Source organism: Carassius auratus, chromosome 22, assembly GCF_003368295.1.
Source record: "Carassius auratus strain Wakin chromosome 22, ASM336829v1, whole genome shotgun sequence".
Lineage (NCBI taxonomy): Eukaryota > Metazoa > Chordata > Actinopteri > Cypriniformes > Cyprinidae > Carassius > Carassius auratus.
Genome location: NC_039264.1, coordinates 15,676,431 through 15,701,009, shown reverse-complemented (window position 1 = coordinate 15,701,009; position 24,579 = coordinate 15,676,431). Strand labels below are relative to the sequence as shown.

The following is a 24,579-nucleotide window of genomic DNA, read 5'->3' as shown; positions in this document are numbered from 1 at the left end:
TAGAGTGCTCTAGATGGTTTAGAGAGTGTTTTTGGTGGTTTCTAGGGCATTGCGCTATGTAGTTACATGCAGTTCTTAATACTTTAATATCAACAGTACAGTGGAAACTGAAAAATCCCTAACTCAAGTCTGAGCAAGTTAAACTCACATAAATATAAATAACTGTATTTATTATTTTATGAAAGAGCAACACAAAATCAAACAGATGAATATGGCATAAGTGTTATGTAAGAAACCCTCAAATGTCTACAGTCATAACAGCGTGACCTTCACTCGCTGCCGCTGATGTGTTTGCAGAGACTCTGTGGAACTAAATGACTCCAGTCTCAAATTACAGTGCTTATTCACGGTTGCTTCTTGTGCTCTTTTGCATGTAAATGAACTTCTAAATATTTAAAAGTAAAGGTTACCAAGTAGAGAGATCATTGTGGCCTTTAAGTGTCAGAAGCCCCTTTAGTATTTGAGTTAAATGTCACCCTGACAGCCATCTATTCAGAAATGTGGCCTTGACGAATGTGGATGGAGGAAAGTGCTCTCAATATGCAAAAACAAACATAAATACATTATAATACAAATAAAAGGAGTCAGAAGGAATAACTAGAGGTTGCTCGTGTTTTGAGAAGTTAATAGAAGGTTGCTAGGGTGTTCCTGGGGTTACTAGGATGTTCTGGGTGGTTGCTAGAGTGTTCGGAATGGTTTCTATGTTGTTCAATGTGTGAGTTTGTTCTGGGTCATTCCTGATGTGTCTTGACAGGTTTCTAGGGTGTTCGGAATGGTTGCTAAGGTGTTTTATGTGTTGCCAGGTTCTAGTTGGGTAGTTGCCAAGATATTTTGAGAGGTTGCTAGGATTTCTAAGTGGTTGCTATTGTTTAGAGAGGTTGACAGAAGGTTACTAGGGTGTTGACACAAGGTTACTAGGGTGTTCCTTGTGGTTACTAGGATGTTCTGGGAGGTCGCTAGAGTGCTCTGAATGGTTTCTATGATCTTCAATGTGGGAGTTTATTCTAGGTCATTCCTGAGCTGTCTTGACAGGGTTCATGGGTGTCCAGAGTGGTTTCTAGGGTGTTTTATGATATTGCTAAGTTTTAATTGGGAGCCTGAGTGGTTGCTATGGTGTTTTGAGAGGTTTCTATTGTTTTGACAAGGTTGACAGAAAGTTGCTAGGGTGCTCTGAATAGTTGCTACTTGTTCTGGGTGGTTCCCAGGGTGTTCCGTGTGGTTGCAAGGGTGCTTTACAAGATGGCTAGATGTATGGGTGATCTAGTCTATACACACACACACACCTGTATTACACCGGATGAATACCATTTTTTGGACTATTTCCTTACATTTGACAATTACATCTGAGAATGATGGAAAATGATTAGGGAGGAAGACAGAAGATGGGACCAAGTTTACTGAAGGTTACTGTATTCTCCTGTAAAATAAAGGTGATGTGACCCCTTTTAAAGATCTTGTTTTTTCCCAGTATACAGTATTACAACATTTCACATTCCTTCACATAATCAAAGTTCAGCCAGAAGCCATTATGATTTCCCTGACCTACTGCAGTAGATCTTTACTGCGCGGCACACTATAAACATCTTAATGGGTCTGGTCTCACATCTATAGTACTCATGGGATGGGAAGAGGGTTAGAAATGCAGGTCTGACAACAGAACGTCGGGTAAAACCGAGGCATGACGAGTGTTTTTGGATTCCTCTTTCATCTAAACAAGGATTCCGCTCATTTGCATACTACTTTTATTCAACTTTGTCGCAAATCCCAACACTGCATCGCAATGATTGCAGTTTCTTCTGTTGCTTTAAATAAACAACTCTCACTAGGTTTTACTCATTAAACACAACAGAATAAATGTAAATCATTTTTTTCTGCTTCATGTAAACAACGCATGCGTAGCGCGGACATGCGTCAGCACGCACATGCGTTGTTTACATGAAGCGGAAGTGCACTTATGCATCATGATACTCCCCAAAATGGAGGAAATCCACAGCAGAATGGATGAGGAGAATAATTGTTGAACAAAGTTGTTATTTCTGTTTTATTTGGGCACAAAATATATTCTTGTAGCTTTGTAAAATTATGCTTAAACTACTGATGTCACATGGACTATTTTACTAATATCCTTATTACATTTCTGAACCTTGATCGTGGTAGTACCTGTGCTGTCTATGGGAGGGTCAAAGAGCTCTCAGAATGCACCAAAAACATCTTAATTTGTCTTCCGAAGATGAACAAAGGTCTTACGGGTTTGGAACGACTTGAGGGTAATGACCTAATAATGATTAATGACCGACATTTCACTTTTGGGTGAGCTATCCTTTAAATTCAAAAACGACATGAATGACACGAAAAAAAGAATGGAAATTGTGTAAAAGAGTGTTTTTACAAACAATAACATTAACATTATGACACGTACTGTAATTCCATAAGAACTGTTTACGAACGTTTAACATAAATGTTTTACACAAACGTTTTACACAAATATTTCAAAACTGCCTTTGCTTCATAAATGAAACTGAATTCGGGTCACTTTAATGCTATTGATCACTGTGAATGCTTCATTAAAAGAGAAATCAGTGTCTATCAGAAGAGAATAGCCTCTTTGCACAGGCTAATCTTTTCAATGGAAGAAAAATTTTATAGGGTTAATTTATAATATTTTATTAGGATGAGATTATAATATGGTTCATTAACATCTGTAATACTGCACACTCTATTTTTGTGACGGTAAGGATCATTAAGATTTTGAATACGATGTTGAAAGCTCACGAACACTGTTGTGTTTTGGCGTCAATGTATAAATTAATAAACAATATAGGAGTAATGAATCATCACTGCTGTCAGAGCAAATCTATATTTGCATCAATCGGTTGTGATGCAAACTGTTGACAGTAAAATTCATCCGTTCTATTTGACGTCAAATCTTATTTAAAGTCTATCACCATTCAGCCTCGCACATCAAATAGACTCGAATTTGCATGTCCCACCAAAATGGCTGGGAATGAGGGTAATGATTATGGTTTCAGCTCTTGGCATTGGCATCTCGGCTCAGTAGGTTTAGAGCCTGTTCCCCCGGGTGTCAGATACTTCAGGGTTCAGGACATTCATATACATACTTATCCATAAAAATAATTTAGAGAGTCAGAGTGTGTTATATAGAGGAAGAGGGAGAGAGAAAGAACATAGAGTGCACAGGGAAGGCTGACACAGATGGTTCACAGCTCTTTAGGGAGTTGCGGTGGAGTCTGCCATGCCATAACAGTGGCGCACAGGGAATTGAGCAGTGGGACTTGCGTTTGAAGCTTGGGATCTTCCACGTGTCATCTGATTACCACTGACAGTTGAGTTCACCGTTTCATAACTGTGTTCAGCAATTGCTCAGACACTCTTTGGATTCTTGGAACCATCAATTATGCAAAATACTTGCTGCATGTAGATGAGGCCAAATCTGGTTTTGCATATCTTCTCTTAAAATCTCAATAGTTTTTCCCAGATATTTCCATCCATTGATTTCCTAGATTTCCTTAATTTTCATTTCATGTCGACTTTAATGACATTATTTTCTCGCTATGCTAATAATTAATGCTAGCCAGCAGGAATGAAACAGGAATAAAAACAATGTATTTAGCTAATAAAAAGCTATGTTAAATGATAATAATAACATTTCAAACAACAGGGGTGAAATAGGGATTAAAAACAATAATAAATGCTAATAATAAAATGTTAACCAGCAGAGCTAGAACAGTGATTAAAAACAATTTTAAATGCTAGTAAGAAATGCTAACCAACAGGAATGAAACAGGCATAAAAATAATGTTATGAAATAATGAAAGCAATGCTAAATGCTAACAATAGAATGCTAACCAGCAGGGATAAAACAGGGATTAAAAACAATTTTAAATGCTAATAATAAAACAATGTTAACTGCTAACAATACATGATAACCAACAGAAATAAAACATTGATAATAATAATATTAATAAAAACTATGTCAGTGTATATATATATATATATATATATATATATATATATACACACAATTTTACTGTAACAATTTCAATTAGTAATGTTTTTTCTTTAAAGTCAACCACCATATAAAATTATATAAAGAAGTGATTAATAGATTCACATAAAGCTGAACAAAAATGTTGCACTACATGATGTGCATTTGCCAAATGTGCCAATTTGCTCTCACGGTCAATAGTGTACAATTTAGTCAGAATTCACAAATAATTCAGGAAGAGCAACTTACTGAACATACTGAATTCAGTGCATTATTTTGTATGAAGTATGGAAATAATTTTGTATGAAGACTAAAATAATTTTCTCACAAAACATATCCCAATAATGTACAATTTTCCCAAGGATTGAGATGGTTTTCATTCTCTAGCACTATTGAGTGACACTGTAGGATCGTCATGGAGTTTTGATGAATGGCCACAAAAGACCAATTTCCACCTCATCCTTTCCCCCAGCGTTCGAAAGCGACAAGGTCATAACCAAAGGTAGAAGATTAATTTGGTCTTACCTGATAAATTATGAGAATTAGCCTGTTGGGAGAAAAACAGTACTTGGTGAGCTGTTTCTGATTGGTCCATTAGAAGCAAAGCAGAGATTCGGATTGGTCCAAACAGCCATGAAATTCAAATTCAAGCTGGGTTTGAAGGTGGGTGAATTTTAGCATTGATCTGCGACTTTTATGCCATTTGCCCCATCTAATAATGGCATATCTAATAATGTGGGAAAGCATTGCCACTGTCAAAAACAAATAAATAAAATAAAAGCCTTGACGGTATCATTTTTTTTTTATTAATTTCCCAATATTGTCTTCTTTATGTGCCTTATCTATTTGAAAACCCCCAAAGTAGCTGAAAGGTTGCAAAAGGCTGCATTTTTTTTTTCAGTCAAAGCCGCATAAACAACACCAAAAGTACTTTTCATCTCCCGAAATTTCATTTCCTTTTCAAAGAACCGTGGCTTTCCTTTGACAGTGACGACATGCTAATCCTCTGGGCAAAAACCAGTCCTGTGCTATTACTTTCTCCCTCTCTCTGCGGTGTGCGGCCCACCATCTCGTGTTCATTAGAGGAAATGTGGTCATTCTCAGCAGATGACTTCATTCCATTATATCTGACACCAGCTCATGCTGCAACAAGCAACAGGCCAAAGCAACAGAATTTCAGCTCATGGTGCCATTCTGCAATGAATCTTGCAAGCACTGCACTCTGGGACATGAGCTCGCTTTTGCCGGCTGCAGGAAAAGCAACTTTAAGGGTCAAAACTGTGATAATGGTTAAGTGAATTTGATATTAGCACTCATGACATAAGCACTCAGATAACTCTGGATTTATTAGAATTTACATACCAGGTTTGCATATCTAGCCGGAATAAGTTAATTAATTCTTTTTTTTTTTCTGTTAAAATACCACAATTAATTAATTAATACTTATCCTAAGAATTTGTAGAGGTTTAAACTAATTAAAGTCAATATAAATGAGTATTACCATTTTTTTATTTTTTATTATTGAAAAAACAAAACATTATAAGCAATTTAATTAACTGTCACCCCGTCCCGTATACGGGATGCCTACGGTTACTTCACTATATTAAAATTAAATCTAATCTAATCTTGACAAACTATATATTGTTGGAAAGATCTAAGACTCCCAAATATATATCTTACCAATGTTTTTTGTTAAAAATTATGTAGTAAAAGTAATAGATTAATTTATGACAAGAGTGCACCCTCAAAAATCTAAATTATAACAGGAGTTCTGACCTTTGTTTAAAAAAAAGACTTCTTTGTTGCTTTTTTCTCTATCACATTTTAGAAAATTTAGAAAACTTAAAATCTCAAAATACATCCTTTAAATAATATAACACAATAAGCAATATAATGCAATATAAACATTATAAAACACTATAAACTGTAAATATATTTTTTGTTAGTAAATACAAATTTTTGGTGTTTATATATATATATATATATATATTTTTTTTTTTCTTTCTCTCAAATAATGATGGTTTGCTACCTTTATAATAAATATTAAATACATATATTATTATGGAAAAAAAAACTACAAATAAAAAAAACTACAAAGTAGGGATGCACCGATGTATCAGCTGCCGATATTTATTGGCCGATTTTTTATTATTTGAAAGTTATCACCATATTGGAAATAGCATGAAAATGGCTGCTACTTATGGTTTATAATGGTAATAATAGAAAGGAATGCAGGAACAGAAATGTTCAAATACTGATTCAGATTTTTTTTTTTTTTTAAGCTCTGCTTTATGTAATTGACCGATATCGGTATCAGAATCGCCAATAGTTGCTATTGGTACATTCCTACTTAAAGGTGCAATGATATGCTTTATTATAGACTATAGTTATAAATAAACTATAAACTATCAATTCATAATAATAATAATTACATTTAGATTTTTTTGAAAATTTTTTATTGATATCTGCTAATTATTAAAAAGGGCAATGATTGGTGCAAAAAGCCAGAAAACATGCATAATAATGTGAAATATTAAGTCACATTATCTTCTTTTGATAACTTACATTCGCTCATGTGATCTCCAAAAAATTAAATAAATCAATAATAATAATAATAAAAATGATATCACATTATTTTTATGAATGTGAAGGCGAATCCTAACCACATCAGTCACTCAGTGTTCACCAGATTTACTACAAAGACATCTCAATTCATCATGAGCAAACATACAGTATCAAGTTCCACCAATAACTCTGAAGAGACACTTTTGTAACTTACTGTTAGGATCCACATTTTCACACAGTTCGGTTTTGGCCTCGCCATTTGGCCGGTCACTGGGTTTGTGTGACAGACGTGAGGACATGGTGGCCGCCGTCACCACGGCCTTGAAGCTGCGCTTGCGTTTCTGCACGTTGAGTTCTGGGTGGAAGATGATGACGTAAACCTTGGGCATGTAGAGCATTCCCAGAGCCACGGACGCGCTCAGATTCATGGAGATGGTCAGCGTGGTGGTCTGGATGTAGAGCTTTGGGGGGAAACAAGGAGAAAACTGTATTACGGCAAGGGAAAATGAAAAATAAATGAATAATATATATATATATATTTTTTTTTATAAAAAAAATGAAAACTCATTAAGACATGAAAAAGAGATATGAAACTGGATATTGAGACAAAATTTAATTTATTTTTGATATACAAGCTTGCAATTCACTCAAATGTCAAATTTTAATGTAGCGCAGATAAAGTATTTAGCCAAATGCTCCTTTGTCGAGAAAATTGTTCTACATAGTTTATAGTCACTGAATGGCTTTTCTGAGGTAAATGTGACGTTAAGTGACATATTGTTTAGAAACTTTCATTGACGTCTTTCCGCGGTGGAAACACTGATACTTGAGACATGATAACTTCCGTTAAGATTTTATTTTTCTTTAAACATAATTCAGATGTTCATTCATGAATATAAGAGCAGTGTTGCCAAGTCTGCGGTTTTCCCTTGGAGTTGGGCTACTTTATCACGGTTTCTGTTGGTGGATTGTTTTTTATGTCTGCGAGTTGAAGCTACCCCAATAACGTGATATTTATCCCCTGCAATACAAAGTTTACCAGGGAACCACACCAATAAAATGTGTATTTTAACCACCCGTGACACAATTTCGAATGGGCTACGCAATTGGGCTAGTTTTGGGCTACTTTTTAGTAGCAACTGGGCTGGTTTTAATGTGAAAATCTGTCAACCGAGGTGATTGATCAATGTTGAACTGACATGACTACATCGGTCTTTCAAACCTTGTAAAACAGCAGCAATATGGTATTTATTGTTCATTCATAAAATCGACAGAATATCGACATAATAAAATCGACAGAATTTAAAATCTGAGACTTACGTTTATTTTGTTCATGCATCAACTGTAAACGGCATTCATTTAAAGCCTAGTTCACCCAAATATGTAAATCTTTTCACATCATTATATAACATGCTTTAACACCAAATTTAATACACACTAATAATTTAATAATACTTAATTGCGTGCTTACGTAAACTAATTTGTGATTGGACCAGTTCATTAAATTAACAGTATATATATATATATATATATATATATATATATATATATATATATATATATATATATATATATATAAACAATTTTTGGGGTGACCTATTCTTTTAAGAACCGATATCAGAGTATCAATTAAAATCAAGAACATATTTTTTAACCTAGCTCTAGATGGTTTTTCATGAATTATTCTTTGAACTCCAGGATGGGATTCGAGACATAATGAAAAATAAAATAAAATCCGAACAGGTCCATTTCAAAGGCTCTCAGTATTGACGTCCTGGTGGGAGAATTCAAAGCCAAACGGATGATAATCATTCTTTAAAACTCGAGCTACTGTCATCGCCTGAGAGTACAGCTCTTGCCTGGATGTACTTTTCTTGTATGAAAAAAGGAGCTTGTCAAAGTATCATAATGAAGGCTTTCATGCCGCGGCCGTATCGCATTAGTACTACGGCAAAGATTCATTTCATGTGGCTGTTAACGGCACTCTGGCAAGTATGTAATTACCAATATCCTCAGTGTGTTTAATCTTTAATGTAGTGCGAGTTCAAAGCCTGTTAGGAAGGTCACGGGTGCGTTTCGATAAAGTGACGGCCCTCGTTCATGAAACGCCAGTGGAATGAATTGTAAAAATCTTTCAAAAACCACAAATCGTCACTGAAATGTGTTCTGCTCGTGTTTCATGAATGATGCAATATGTTTATACTGCCTGTACAAAAAAGATTGTGCTGTCAATAAAACAACTACTCCAGTAAAGCTTAAGGTCTGGACCACTTTGTCATTTATTCAGGACAAGATCTGCCTCCTCAAAGAGCAAGGGTCGTTGAGTTGTCCATATAAGTCCATTTTCTTTTCTTAGTTTATTTTATTTATTTATTTATTTTAAATAAGAAATCGATCATACCAAAAAATAGACCACTGGAAAAAAAAACACCAAAAATGTGTGTAGAATCTGATCAGAATCGCATGGCCCATATTTGACTTGTACCTCTTCCATTTTTAGCCCATTATGGGAGTAACGTTCACAACTCCAACAGCCGGATAACTGAATTCCCGCGGGCTCTCGAATCACACAACCTTAAAAAAAATTCTGAAGGAAAAAAAGTGTGAAAACCTCCAGGGGTGTCACATTAATCTGCCAGCCCAAAGTGCAAATGCAGTGAACTAACTGGAGCTGAGAGATCGACACCTGATTCTTCAGCTTTTCATTGGCCGGAGAAACGTGTGATGCTGACACTGCAATAGACGAGAGAAACCCAGCATGCTTGACTTGATCGAACCCTTATTCACCACCAACACCGCATCTTCTATGAAAGATAACAGCTGGTGATTCAAGCATGGCTGATACCAAACGTGACGTAAAAAAATAAACAATACAAATCTGTGTGACAATCTGATCATAAACTGCTCAATTGCATGAATAATTTTCTAAATATTAATCACTTATTGAATGGGTTTTGTGATGCGCACAGCAAATCACCTTGTGTAACACAAACACACACACACACACTCCCCCTCTGGCTTCTGCTCGGCGTTAATTACTGAGCATTCAGTCTTAACACCAGCTCTCATCTGAGATGTTCGCATGTGAGGGATGGTATGGTGAAGAGGGGGAGTTTTATGGATGTGATTTGGGCTAATAATGGATCAGTCAGAACTGGAGCAGCTCGCAAATAAACAGCTCGATAGATGAGGAACACCGCTTCTGCAGAGAAGAGCTCATAAAACATCACAAAGAGACTGAAAATCGAACCAGGACGCTATAGAGCACAGAAGTAGATCTGGGCTGTATGACAATACATATGCTATGAAACCGAAGAATTGTGTCGAGCGGTACAGATTTATATGACGGCATGTGGAAGAGCTTGTCACATGAGGCTTTAAAATGGGCTTATTCAATTAACATTTAGAGTGAGAATCTGTTCTATAATATTAAAGAAAGAAGGCTATTCGTTAAAAATGAATAAATGAATAAATGAATAAATTCAGATTGAACGACTGATGGCAGATGGACTATTCTGGCGATGTCTTTCATATTTTCTGGACCTTGACATTGTAATTTACTAGGCATTCAATGGAACAGTCACAAGCCTCCCGGTTTTCATCCGAAATTTCTTAAATTGTGTTCTGAAGAAGAACAAAGCTTTTACATGTTTGGAACTACATGGGGGGTATGTGATAAATGACAAAATTTTAATTTTGGGGTGGCGTAAACCTTTAAACCAACATTGCCCCATGCTAAAACACATCCCTAATGATTAAACCGAAGTTTCCGAAAGTCTCAAATGACCTCAACACATCTTTTATGACAACCTCATTAACACCAGTGACAGACAAATCCACAATCCACCGCCTTATGACAACATGCAATTTCAACAGATAAGAATCCAATTGGCGTGCCGACTCCTGTCGTGATCATATGCTAATCCTGGCAATCTATCAGCCAGATTTCCAGTCTTCATTTCTTTATTCCTGCAGTCTGTTCCTTTCTGTTGTTCTTGCACCGTCAAACAAGGACAGGAAGATCTGGGATACTGGGATAGACACTAAAGATGCTTTTCAGCCTCGAGTCTCTATACTCAACCCAAGGCTGAACCCTCTTCTAAGCAACGTCTTTGCCTTAAAACCGTTTTTGAAAACCAATCCTTAAAACTATGTTTTTTTTTTTATGTCTTCAGAGAGTCACACCTATAGAGGAAGCAAAACATCCTACGCGTGCCACATGAGAGGCTCCCCGAATGCCACACGACCATCAGGCGGCTTCAGACAGGAAGAGACTTATTATATAAAGTGGCAGACATGTAGTGACAGAGGAAGTCGACTCAAAGTGCGCTGTGATGTCGGTTACAGTCACTCTGGATGAAGGTGACACATTCGGTACCACTGAGAAACGCAATCGGGAGACATACTGTACTGCAGGCGGAAAAGAGGAACGTTTTTACATTTTCTCTTTACACACAAAAGGACAAAGTATTTTGTTATCTAAAAATCCTTTTCTTCCTCCTTAAGATTCTTTTTTTTTTTTGGTTGGTGACAGTAGGTAATTTGGCTTGAAACCTGTAAAGGCAGCTCCACAAAAACACATTGAGCTCATTAAACTTGTTCTCAAAGACAGAATTTTAATATATATATATAAAAAAGAAAAAGATTATGACTTTGAATCTCATAACTGTGACTTTATATCTTAGAAGGCAACTTTTTCTCACAATTATGCCATTATTTATTGTGAATTTCAATAATTGTGACTTTACTGTGTAAAGTTCTCTCAATTGAAACGTTTTCTCTCGTAATCATGATCTAAATTTGATGTTATATTTTGAAATTACCTCTTTATTGTAATTTCACCATTATTTATCTCAAAATTTGACTGTAAGTCCAATTCCAACTTTATATCTAATAATTCTGACTTTATATCTCCTTTTTAAATTTATATTTTCAAATTATGACTTTCTCGTAATTTCACATCTTTTAAAATTGTGGCTATACTCGAATTTCCAACTTTTTCTTACACTGTTATTATGATTTTATATCTCCATTTGACATTTTATTTCATAATTGCAACTTCATATTTCTCAGTACAATTACAATTTTCATAATTTAGTATTTTTTCGAAACTTGTTTTCTCAATTTGTGACGATGTTTCTCGTAATTTCAACTTTTTTCTTGCAATTGGCTTTTTATATCTCTCATTTACAAAAATTGTTTAGTGTAGTCACACTTTTGTATCTGTCTCTCCTTTATTTTTATTTTTTATACTTTATATCTCCCAATAATGACTTTATTTTTGTATTTGCTAATTCATATTTACAAGGAATGAAGCTGCTATATTGTGAATTTACATCTTGCAATTGTGATTTCAATGTGAAAATCTAAGCTTTGACTAATTGCTATTTTGGCACTTGCAATTGTGACTTTAAAACTGACAAAATCTTTTTGTTTGAAATAAAGTAAACCAAAGAATAAGACCATTTGTACAAAAAAATAAATAAAAAAATAAATATTGTCTGATCGAAAGAAAGGTCAATAGCAACATTGCATATTTCAGGAAAGTAATTCGCTTCATTCAGAGTCAATGGTGATGGGTGTATATAGTTGGAATGCATTATATTTCACGTCGCATTTACATTTAAGTAGCTTGGAGCATAAAATATCCGTGGACAAGCAGACGAGGGTGTAGCATGCTTGACTGGCATAACTAATCCTAAAAAGAACTATTGTATATACTGCAAATTAGCTTGCTTGCAATCCAGACTTCCAAAAAAAAAACTGATTGTTGGTGGTATCAAAACATAAAAACATCCCTTTCTGTATGACATGCATGTATGTGTGTGATCATGTGCTTTCAAGCGTATACACATAAATCCCGTAGAGTACAGTACATGCACACTGTCTGTGTAAATGGACAGACAGCATGCCTTATCCTTAAAAATCTCAGGCACCTGTGTTCACTGACCTAAATCCACATGGGAAGGCCACAGATGGCATAAATAAAACAGCCCCCGCATTAAACATGGGTCAACACTCCTGTATGCACAGTATCTTAAACTCAGCAATGCATGCGTTTTCACTGAAACTGCATATTCATTTCAAAAAAGCACCTGCTATGTTGTAGTGCATCAGTACACTGTCAAATTTCAAGTCTGAAATATTTTCCAAATATAGGTATGTCATTTAACTGAAAATGTATACATTTTGTGGTAACACTTTAGAATAAGGTTCGATTAGTTAATGTTAGTTAACTACTTTAGTTAACATGATCTAAGCAAGAACAATCCTTCTACAGCATTTATTAATCTTAGATAATGTTAATTTCAACATTTACTACTAAATTATTCAAAAGTTGTGCTTGTTAACATCAGTTAATGCACTGTGAATTAGCATGAACTAACAATGAATAACTGTATTTTCATTAACATTAACTAATTGAACATTCTAAAGTGTTTAATTAATTTTAATATAGTAGGAGGTGTATAGTATACTCTGCAGTGTAACATAATATTTCATGACCTAATGACAATTATTTAATCACCAATATTTCACACTTGATAGCTCTGCCCACAAACATATTTTGATTGACTTTACATCTCGCAATTGTGACTTTGTTTCTCAAAATTGTCAATTTGCCTCTTACAATTGCAATTGGTAATGATTCTCGCAACCGTGACTTAATATCTTTCAACATGACTTCATATCACGCACCTGCAACTGCGATTCTTGTATTTTCAACTTCACATATTTTGATGGACGTTATATCTTGCAATTGTGATGTTATTTCTGGTGATTGCACATTTTAGTTTCTCTATAATTTACACTTTATATCTTGCTATTCCAACTTTGTTTCTTTTGAGACTTTGTGTCTTACAATTCGATAATAACCCATAATTACAAAAACTAAATTTCTGGTCGTTTCAACTTTTTCTTGTAATTGCGCCTTTATATCAAGCAAATGAGACTTCATCTCTTAAAACTGTGAAATAGTTTTTCGCAATTACCATTTAGTTTCTAGTAACTGTGACTTTGTATCTCTTAAAGTGACAATTTGACAATAATTCGTAATTACAGCTATGTTTCAAGTCATTTAAACATTTTCTTTATCCCACAAGTGCGACTTTAGATTTTAAATTATGATATTGTTTTTCATAATTTTAATTTATATTCTAGTAACTGACTTTGTATCCATCTAATGTATATTTATATCGTATAATTTTAATCTCATAATTACAACTCCATTTATCGTCGTTTCAACTTTTTCTTGTAATTGGGTGATTTTTTGTTTTATTTCGTCTCTCAGTTGCAGAATTGTTTCTTACAATTATCATTTAGTTTTTAGTAATTATGTCTTTATATTTCACATTTTGACTTTCTCATAATTGCAACTAAATTTTTGGTAATTTCAACTTTATATTGTAATTGGGCCTTTATATTTCACATTGTTTAAAATTGCCACTTGGTTTCAAGTTATTTTGACATTGTATCTCTCAATGTGACTTTATACACAATTCTGACTTTGTTTCTTTAAAAAAAGTAATATTTTTTATTTAAAAATTCTGTGGAACAAAGTTTAGAGATAAAAATTGCAATTACAATAACTCATTATTGCAACTATATGTCTTTCTATGAAATGTATATCTTTTTGTTCGGATGTGAAAAATGTGCACCAAATAATAAGACCAGATTTGGGTAGTTCTGCTCACAAACATATTTTTGTTTGGCTGCGATTTTGTAACTTCCCAAAAAATGTTGACTTTCAGCTACTTGTCGCACCTGGTCAGAACACAGACATCTGTGGGTCTGTTTATGCAAGTTAATTCAGACCTGACAACAGCAGGAGTTGGACACCTGCAGGTCTAGCAACCTCTTTGTCCCTTTATCAACCTTTGTCATTTCCACGCCTGCTCTACATGTGCAATTTACGTGACTCATCAGTCCAGGTGGTCTACATGCTGACCACAGATACAAGTGGATGTGAGCCGACTATTCAGTGTGCATGTCCCTCAATGGTTCTCCTTAAATCAATGATGAAGTGGAAACTGGTGTAGGTTAATCCTTGTGCATTTATAATTAAGGATGTTCCAGTCAGAAAGCAAATGTAGGCTGGGATTATGCAAATGAATGCATAAAAGACACATAATGAGATTAATTGCAACATCCCGCCACTGGTAGTGGTATGATTGGCGATTATGTTGGAATCAGTACGCAAGGACACAAACACTAACCAAGCTTTTTTGAAAGCATATCCAGCAGAAAAAATTAAGAGGCTGTGACTGAACAAACGTGTTATGATTGGCCACCTGATGACTGTTTTTGGTTTTTAAATAGTTATGCTTGCTCAAATGTCAGCCTGGATTAGTGACTACGCATAGAAAGGCCTCAGACCGATTATCGAGCGCTTTTCACATGTGACATCTTCTTTTAATGCCAGTGTGGCATTTCCACAATAATGGATTTTGCTTATACCAATAATTAATTGATTAACTTAAAAAAATAGCCAGTAATAATAATTTAATGATCATTTAAAATCAGTAAATGGTGATAATAATAATACTAAATTTAAAACAAAAAAGAATAAAAGTAAATAATAATTGTTTCTATATAATAATAATACTTATTACCATTATTATTAAAAACATTAATTTATTAACAATTGTTTAAACAACAAAAATAGCAATAACAATAATTATAGTAATAATAACCCAAAAATAAATAATGCTAAAAAGCAATCAAGTAAATAAATAAATATAATCTTATTTATAATTATCATTGTCGTTAACATATATTAATATTTATTATTATTATTATTATTACTATTATTATTATTATTATATTAAGCGAATGATTTGTTAGGATGATTGAAACCAGTATCTTGAGAATTTGTCTTATTGACTGAAAGATCCATTAGCATTCAAAGCTATTCTTTATTCAGCCAGTTCAGACATGTACGAAGATGTGAAAAGCAGCAGACATTTGATTGCGCAAGACTGTACATTAACTTTCCCTGTGGCAAAGCAAATGGGACCTGTAATTCATACACCTACACAGCCATAAAACAACTACAAGCTGGAAAGGAATGAATGAGTCCGGGGTGATTTCATCCACTCCAGCCTTGAGAGTTGCCGGAGTGGTACATTTCACGGCACGTCACCCACTTCAGACCAAAGACACAATAAAACACTGGACTTTCTGAAAAACGTTGAAAGCACCAGACAGTCCGCTGAAATCCAGCTGCATCATTTCCTTGTATATTTTGAGACAAAAGTACTTTTAACAGTCTTGCGTCTTATATCACATAAAGCTACTCTCATTAAAACTACATTTTTGCAGTCTCTTCAGAAAATGTGAGCGATGCTTGCCGTGTCAAAGGTGGTGAGATCACAATGCAGCTATAAAGTTATGGATCCCACACTTTTTGATCAACAAATTTTTATTACTAATCCACAACTTTTTTTGAGTTCCAGCTAATAACTGAATGAATCATATCTGTACATTTTAATATGTTAACACTATATTTTAAAGTCATGTTCTCACTATTAACTACAATTCTTGCCTCTTACTCCTAATTACTGCTTATTAATAGTTATTAAGGTAGGGTAGCAAGTTTAGCTGTTGATTAGGGATGTAGAATATGTTCTTTATAAGTACTACCAAACAGCCAGTATGCTAGTAAATATGCATACTAATAAGCAACTAGTGAGAATTGTTCCTATATTAAAGTGCTACCTATAATATTAATACTACTAGTAGTATCCCAGCAAACATGGAATGTTCTGGCAACGTTCTGCAAAGATCAAACATTCTTTAATAGAATATAAATAGAATGTTCACAGAATGGCCATTCAAAGTTATTTGGTCCTTGAAAACGTTATCAAAAAGTTAGAACAAATATCATTTATTATTTATTTATACATCATTTACGGAACATTTTTCTGAAACATTTTAGTTTTTCTACTATGTTTTTTAATATAATAACTAATACTTATTTCACGTTTCAATAAACATTCAAATGTATTTTCCCCTCAAAGTTTTAGTCCCACAACGTTTGTAAAATTATGCCTGTGTAATGTTTTCTCTAATGTTGATGGAAAAAAATAAACATTTATAAAAGTATGTTTTGATTGTACTGAGAACATTTAGAAATAATGTTTTCATAACATTAGCAAAACATTCTTAGAATATTTTTCAAGCTGTTATTATTATTATTATCATTATTCATCTATTTAAAAACCAAACAATAAATAATATTTTCAAAACACTAGCAAAATATTATTTGATAAAAATTTTTTTTTTAGCTGGGATTATTATTATTATTATTATTATTATTAATATATTAAAAAAACACATACAAGCAGATATACAGACAGACAGTTAGATATTTATTGTTATACGTCTAATAATATGTTATGGGCATGTATTAAATAATATTTATAAAACATATTATTACTGTTATTAATAATTGTTGAAGTAACCTCAATGTTTGCCTATTTTTACATCCCTAACCCAAGCGAGCACCACTAAGACAAACTGTGGTCTTCCCAACTTCAAACACAACATCCATCTTGTGCTGTTGTTTCCAACTGCGTTCAAGTACAAGAATCAGACCCGAATGTGGCCAGTCATCACTCGCCTTGCATGCGGCATCATCCCGCAAGAGCTTTACTGAACCCAAACGCCTCAGTCTCACCCTTCATCAGTGAAATCCCACACAAGAGTCCATCAGCGATATGTCTAATCTGTGCGCTGGTGTCCTGCTTCACAGCATCTGATGAAAAACACCCCCAAGGCCTCCTTGAGCTAAAGACTCATGTCTGAACCCTTCAGTTGCTGTGTTTCCCCGCACAGCACCGTGTTTCACTGGGGCAGGTTGGGGAACTAGGCCACTTCAAGAGGACAAAAGAAAGGCAGACACAAAGGAAGAGAGATCAACCTGAAATCCGAGCTCCTCTCGCTTTGGTCCATTCCCCCTTGATGTTTTCTTGTGAGGGACCAGCGTTTCTGTGTTTTATGAGCACAGGGTGCGTTTGCAACTGTGTCGCATGATTTTAAAAAGGCACTGCACATTGATGTTTAGTCCAGTGCTGGGGAAGCGGCTTTGAAACTAGCTTTACAAAACTGCAAGCTTGTCCTTAGGTGAGCTACCCTTTTGAAAAAATAAATACTAAAAGCTACTAACAAATATGATTTTATGTGAGTGTGGCCGCATTTACATTACATGGTTCAAGTGACCCAATTCCAATTTTGTTTTTCTCCCACATGGTCCATATCTGATATGACCCATGAACATGTAAGCAGGAAAAATCTTTAAAGGCTCATTCAAACTGTATGTGGAAATAAATCTGATAGGAATCATATACGTGCATGTCAGTCTACCATGTAAGCAGACAGATTAGATATTCCCGTCAAAACCGTGAAATGAACCAATTCGACTGCCGTGATACTGAAAAAAAAAGATGGCAAATTTGAGGATGTCGACTCAGGTGGATGCTCCCAGCACTGTTGCCACTGTTTTCCCATGGAATTGGGCGACTTTTATATTGTTGTTGTGGGTTGTTCTTTAGTATGTGGGTGGGTTCTCCGGAATGTGACTTGGAAGAAGGAAAACCATAACTGCGCTAGCTTTTGATTAGCGATTAGAATAGTTTTGTTTCGCAGAACCCTGTTTCTGGGTCAGTGCATCTACATTGGGTGTATAGTCAACATGCATATAACCGGATATGGTTCGCATTTAACAGATGATGTAAACTGGTCATCAAAAAATTGGATGCAGTAACCAAATTGTAATTGGGCAATAAAAATGAGTGCCCTATCTGACTCGTTTCTGTAGAGTCGTTACTAAATTTTCACATTAGACATTATCAGTCAACGCTGCCCCTTAAGAAAACTCATACACGCCATTTAAATACTATTTATTAAATGTGGCTAATGTTGTAACCCAATAAATCCTTACTTATTTCAAGGCTATCCTAACTTTAAGAAGATATGAAGGTTATGAATTCATCATGGATGCGCAGCCAACAAATCTGCAACTTCGTGATGCTATTATGTCAATATGGACCAAAATCTCTGAAGAATGTTTCCAGAACCTTGTTGAATCAATGACGTGAAGATTTAGACAGTTTTGAAGCCAACCCGGTAAAAGCAAGGTGTCCCTAATGAAATGGCCAGTATTGAGTGAACTTATTCAGAAAAAAATAATAATTTATTGTGTTGCACTACAGCACTAGTTTGTCAGAAAAGCAGTTACTGGAAACGCTATGCAATTTAAAAAAAAAACATCTAAGCCACTGTAGGTTATATTAGTAAATAACTTTTAGTTATTTACTCCTCAACCAGTGACATTTGCTTTACACATTGGTTTTTAAAGTTTTGTCGCTACACAAATTCCTTGGGAATTGCTACTGCTAACATAATAGCTTTAACAGTCGAGCTACAGGAACTACAAGGGTTCAAAACAAATACAACACAAAAAAAGACTAATCTGTGCATTTATTTGCATAGAATAATAGCTGATACTGTAGGAGCTTTCTTCAAGCACTGTACATACAGGCAGATTCCTTTAAAGTCAGGTTTTAACCGCTTTTGCTTTAAACATGCTCGCGAGCGAGGAAGCTGATGGAGGCAACATGCAGCTAATGAATTTGGGTCATGCTCCAGCAGAGACACTCTCTAAGGCCCTCTCAGAATTTCACAGAGTCAAAGACCGAGTTCTGTTTTTGAAAACCGAAAATACATGGGAACATGCAGAAACGGCGTGCCATGAAAAACATACATTTTTGGGGTGGTGAAGGGTGGGGTTGTGTTGAATCACATCCATCTATTCAAAGAGCTCTATGATGGTAAGTAAACAACTCAGACTCATTTCAATTGAACTGCTCCTCAGTTTCATGTAATACTTATCTGCCCACCATCAAACCTCCAGTAAATATCAAACATTCATAAATTTCCCTTCATCCTCCCCCATTGGTGCTGTTGCCATAGAGACACTCATATGAAATAGCCAGATTGACAAGCATGAACGATCTCTCTTCTACTGCAGTGTCACAGAGTGTTGTACCTGCACGGCAAACCCTTAAGAACAGACCAGCAATACACAGTATGCAATTCACGGGGGTGATACCGGCGAGGTTTTAGTCATTTTTAGTAAGGGAAAGCATGAGACTGCCATTACCGCGTGCTCAACGGAAAGTGACAGACACAGAGCCCTGGGGGACGCCCCATTAAACTTAGCTGCTTAGCTTCACCGCTTGCCTGAAGACGCCGGCGCGCAAATAAGACAGATTGTTTACATTTCAGATGTTCCTTGTGCAAAGCAGGGGTAACAATGCATTTTATGAAATGCAAGGAAAAGGTTTTAACAGCCGCTTTGTGACGCAAAAGGACACGTTTCAAGGCCCTTTATTATTCGTTTTTTCCTTAAAGTAATGAAAATTTGCAGTGCACTTTCAATTCTACCACACCTCAACTGCTGAATTTTTATTTTATTTTTTAATTAAAATGAATGACTGACTGTATCTATGAGACAAATTTCATTATAGCATTGTGTGTAGCCAAATAAACACTTACATAACATTTTTTACATACATTTTGTGTTTAATTTGGTAATTTTAGCATGATATTAAATAACACACATTAAAAATGTTATTTAACAGTAATATCTATCCTTTAAACTTTAGATTTTGTTTTCTTCATACACTTCATGGCTTATGTTATCTCAAGCTCTTCAATTACATTTTTGTCTCCAAGTGCACAAAGCAATATAAGCAACAAAGCAAACAAACAAACAAATAATACATAAATAAATAAACAACTTGGATGTCAAATTTTAATAATAAAACAAACATCAGTCCAACCAATGGAACAATATAGTGTCTGAATTTGAAGAATATAACATGACAAACAAACAAACAATCCGGCCACTGCAATATAAAAGGCTCTGTTTACATGATAAACAAACAAACCAACGGGACTTAAAAGTGCCAGAAGTTGAAGGAAAAAAACAAAGAAAATATAAATAAATAGTAGGACATAAACTGTCTGAAGTTGAAGAACATAAGAAAAGCAAGCAAGAAAACAAATGTCTGAATAAAAATAGCATAAAATGTGACAGTAGATATAGAAACATGATGAGTACCAAATCTAAACCCATACAGGGTGGTCCATTAAACAAGACTAAATAGGTTTAAATTTTTTTGCAACACACTTTGTAAACAACTGAACTTGTTGGTTAATTGCAACTATGATTCAAATGACACTCAACATCAAATTGACTCTAATTGTCATCTACAAATAAGTGTCTCTGTAGCACTGATTGAAAATCTCTCTGGTCTGACAAAAGAGACACTGTTGCATGCCATGAACGCTCTGTTTTTATGCATATAAATGCAAATGTGCCATTTCAGACAACTCTCAGCAAAGCACAATATACTTGTGCCACTGGCAACCTCAAGCACAGCTGACACTCTCTGACAAAACTGTCATTTAAGCCAACACTTAGTCCTTAGCGGACTGTTTACAGCATATTCATTGCATTCTGTCTCTGGTGAGAGCTACTGTACATAACATCCTAAATTTTTGTTCTTGTTCCAAAAGAAGGCACAGATGGAATTTGTTTTTCTTGAGTCATCATATAGCTCCCAGACCGATTCATTCCACTGGCCCCAAGAGGGAAACCACAACCTCAGCAATAGTACAGCAATGAGTGTGTTTTTGATGCCGGTTCACTAGGATTACTTTCTAATTACCATGTCTGGATAATTTGATTTGAGGTGTTTAATTCATTCTCATTATAGTCCAATTACATTTTCTAACTTAAACTGGCAATAAACAAACTATTATGTATAAAATCGACACAAAATTTAAGAGACTTATTTAGTTTACAGTACATGATCCAAAAAAAAAAATATATATATATTTTTTCTTAATATAATATTGGAAGACACAACTTGACCTTCAAAAAAGCAAAAATCAAGATTAATAATAATAATAATAATAATAATACATTTTATTTATAGGTGCCTTTCAAGACACTCAAAGACACCGTACAATAAAACTAAACAGAAAATGCAAGCATTATAACATAAAAAAAAAAAAAAAATTATTAAAAGCAATTCTAAACAAATACATTTTTATCTGAACTTTAAAATGAGAAATAGAATCCAGCTGGCGAATGTGCTAAGGTAAAGAGTTCCATAGCTTCGGCGCTGCACAACTAAAAGCCATACCACCAAAGAAACTCAAACGAAAGCAAAGCAATCAGTATAACTCCAAGACTTTTCACCTGGGCAGAAAAATTAACTGAACAATTATCAATAAGAAAAAGTAAAGGATTGAGTTTTATATATGACAGACCTAGAACCAACAAGGAGGGCTTCTGTCTTATTGGTATTTGATTAAAAAAAAAATATTAGTCATCCAAATATTAATATCCTGGAGACATTTAGTAAAATAAGGAGGGGTATGAGAAACATTAGGTCTTGTAGAAATGTACACTTGTGTGTCATTAGCGTAAAAATGTAAATTAATACCATAGGAACAAAAAATACGACCAAGAGGTAGAATATAAATGATGAATAAAAGCGGACCCAACACTGACCCCTGTGGAATGCCATGAGTAACTGAGACTGGATCTGAAAATGTATTTTTAATCTGCGCAAACTGTTTTCTAAAACAAAAACAAAAATTACAAAAGACTTTCAAAGAAAAAAGAAAAGATTTCGTAATCCCACTGAAATGTTCCAATGAAAACAAAAACTCTGAAAACATTTTTTTTCTTAGCAGCATGTTAAAATATTCCAACAAAACCAATAATAATAAAACTAAAATTGAAATATTCCAACAAAAACAATTTTTTTTAAATTTTGATTAAAAAAAAATATTAGTCATCCAAATATTAATATCCTGGAGACATTTAGTAAAATAAGGAGGGGTATGAGAAACATTAGGTCTTGTAGAAAAATCATAAAACTGTTTTATAAAAAAAAAAAAAAAAAAAAAAAAAATATATATATATATATATATATATATATATATATATATATATATATATATATATATATATATATATATATAGTGTCTATATTGTTGAAACATTGAGCATTTCATTTAAATTCAATGGCAACAACTATTTGTAGAGGTTGTAGGCACACATTATTTCAAATATATGTGTGGTACATTCATATTTACTTGCAAACAGCCACAGTCTTTGTTGAATACTAATCAGCTTTCGACATGTAGGTGCTTTGCAACATTTATGCAATCCCCATCTTATAAATGTACGTCACGCTGCTCTAGCTTTTATATTTATATATTTAACTTTTAATATCTATCACAGACAGCCTGTTTTATTGGGTTATGTAAAACATCATACCTGTCCAGGAGAGAATCTATAAATATCCCTTCTGTTTGGTTAGCCTGCAGAGAGATAAGATAATTTACCATTTAGAGCCTGGGACCCATTGACAGGATCCCTGGCCACTGCTATGATTAATGGCATGGTCAAATATAGCCAGCCTATTAGTCTCATGTAAAAAAAAGCATCTGGGCTCAAGGTGTCATGGAGAAAACAAGGGCGGAAAGAGAAAGCAAGAGGGTTAATAAACAGTAATGCTACATCAGGAAGAACACGGCTGTAATTTGACCAGCAGGTCACGTTTTTAACGGTAAATCGGTGTGCTATTTGGATTCACATGTGCTCCGGATCTGACTGAAGCTCACTGGCTGTTAAATTATTTAATAAAATCAGGCAAATAATAATAATAATAATAATAATCAGGATTAAAAACTATAAGCAAACTTGGAAAAACTGGGAAACGGTACAAGGTTTTTTCTGTTTGTCTGTTTTTTTTTGGACTCCTTGGTATCCGGTTTACCAGAATGAGTATGATTACTTTGTAATTACCCTGTCTGGATAATTTGAGGAGCTGAGAGGTGTTCAATTCAGTCTCATTATAGTCCAATTACAGTTTTCTAACAGAAATTGGCAATAAAAAGAAAGTATTGTGCTTACAATCAACACAAAATTAAATACAGGATTAAAAACCGTGTTTAGACCCAAATTGTGGTGCAGAAAAGGAACCTTTATATAAAATGAACAGAAAATAAGACAGCTCACAGTTTGACCCTACAAGATTCACATTTTCTTAATGTGAAGTCAGTTCTTTTTTGATTTGCATCTCTCGTGTTTGCTAGGAAAGAAATGTTGACTATTTACATCCTTGGCCATTAGCATTGAAAACATCATATCTCTGCATCAAGAGAGAGGGAAGGGGATGTGTTTTTGTGGACGTGCCGGCCAATTTGGATTTTGAGCTTGGCTTTTGATTTGCCCTTCCAGACCTTGACTCCTTACTTTGCATACTGCAGCAAATGATCAGGAAACACCCAGTGTCAGTCCCCATCAGCATGAACCGATGCTGTCTATAGCAAATCACAGTGGCCACAGATATTTCACTGGAGCAAAAACGCAACCTTATTGAATATTCATGAGATAGCTCTCCTCATCATTGAATATTCATCCATATGGTACTCGAGTCCACTACAAATGACCAAGACTTCACCTCAGTAATCCAATATGCAACTGAATCTTACATAAGCAGATACCTGTATATGGTAATTATGGATTGAATCAAGGCCTTTGTGCTACACTCAACACCAGCAGTTTATTCCACATCACTAGATTATGGAAAAGTAATCAATTCATGCTTCTTAACAGACCTTTGCTGCTAAATGTGATTTAGGATCAATTCTTTATTCATTTTTCATCATCCAAACGCATTACAAGTATGTTTTTTTTTAATCAATAGTACTTTTGAATTAAAATCATTTCATTTCTAGTCTACCATCGATGGAAGCAGAAATTCCTTTTGTTGTCAGTAGTTTTCTTCACAAAAAACGGAGCAGATACATATCGCTTTTCAGACCTTGTATCCAACCTGGAAAGGCCTCCAGCAGTACAGATGTTAGCATAAAATCAACAGACTGCAGAAAAAGCTGGCCGGCTTCAGAACTGCCACAGTCTG

The 24,579-nt window shown here is 34.6% G+C and overlaps 1 protein-coding gene across 2 annotated transcripts in view; it reads right to left on the bottom strand.

Moving 5' to 3' along the window:
* Positions 1–24,579, bottom strand: part of LOC113039818 (metabotropic glutamate receptor 7) — a 184,066-nt gene that overhangs the window by 3,935 nt on the left and 155,552 nt on the right. Inside the window, exons 9-10 of one of the 2 annotated variants that reach the window (XM_026197911.1) lie at positions 6,786–7,032; positions 4,533–4,553 (exon numbers count right to left, since the gene is read on the bottom strand). In XM_026197911.1, coding sequence (XP_026053696.1) covers positions 4,549–4,553; positions 6,786–7,032 — 252 coding nt within the window. In that variant the 3' untranslated portion in view covers positions 4,533–4,548. Of the gene's footprint in view, positions 1–4,532; positions 4,554–6,785; positions 7,033–24,579 lie in introns of those variants that run through there. The other variant, XM_026197910.1, reaches the window with a different exon arrangement.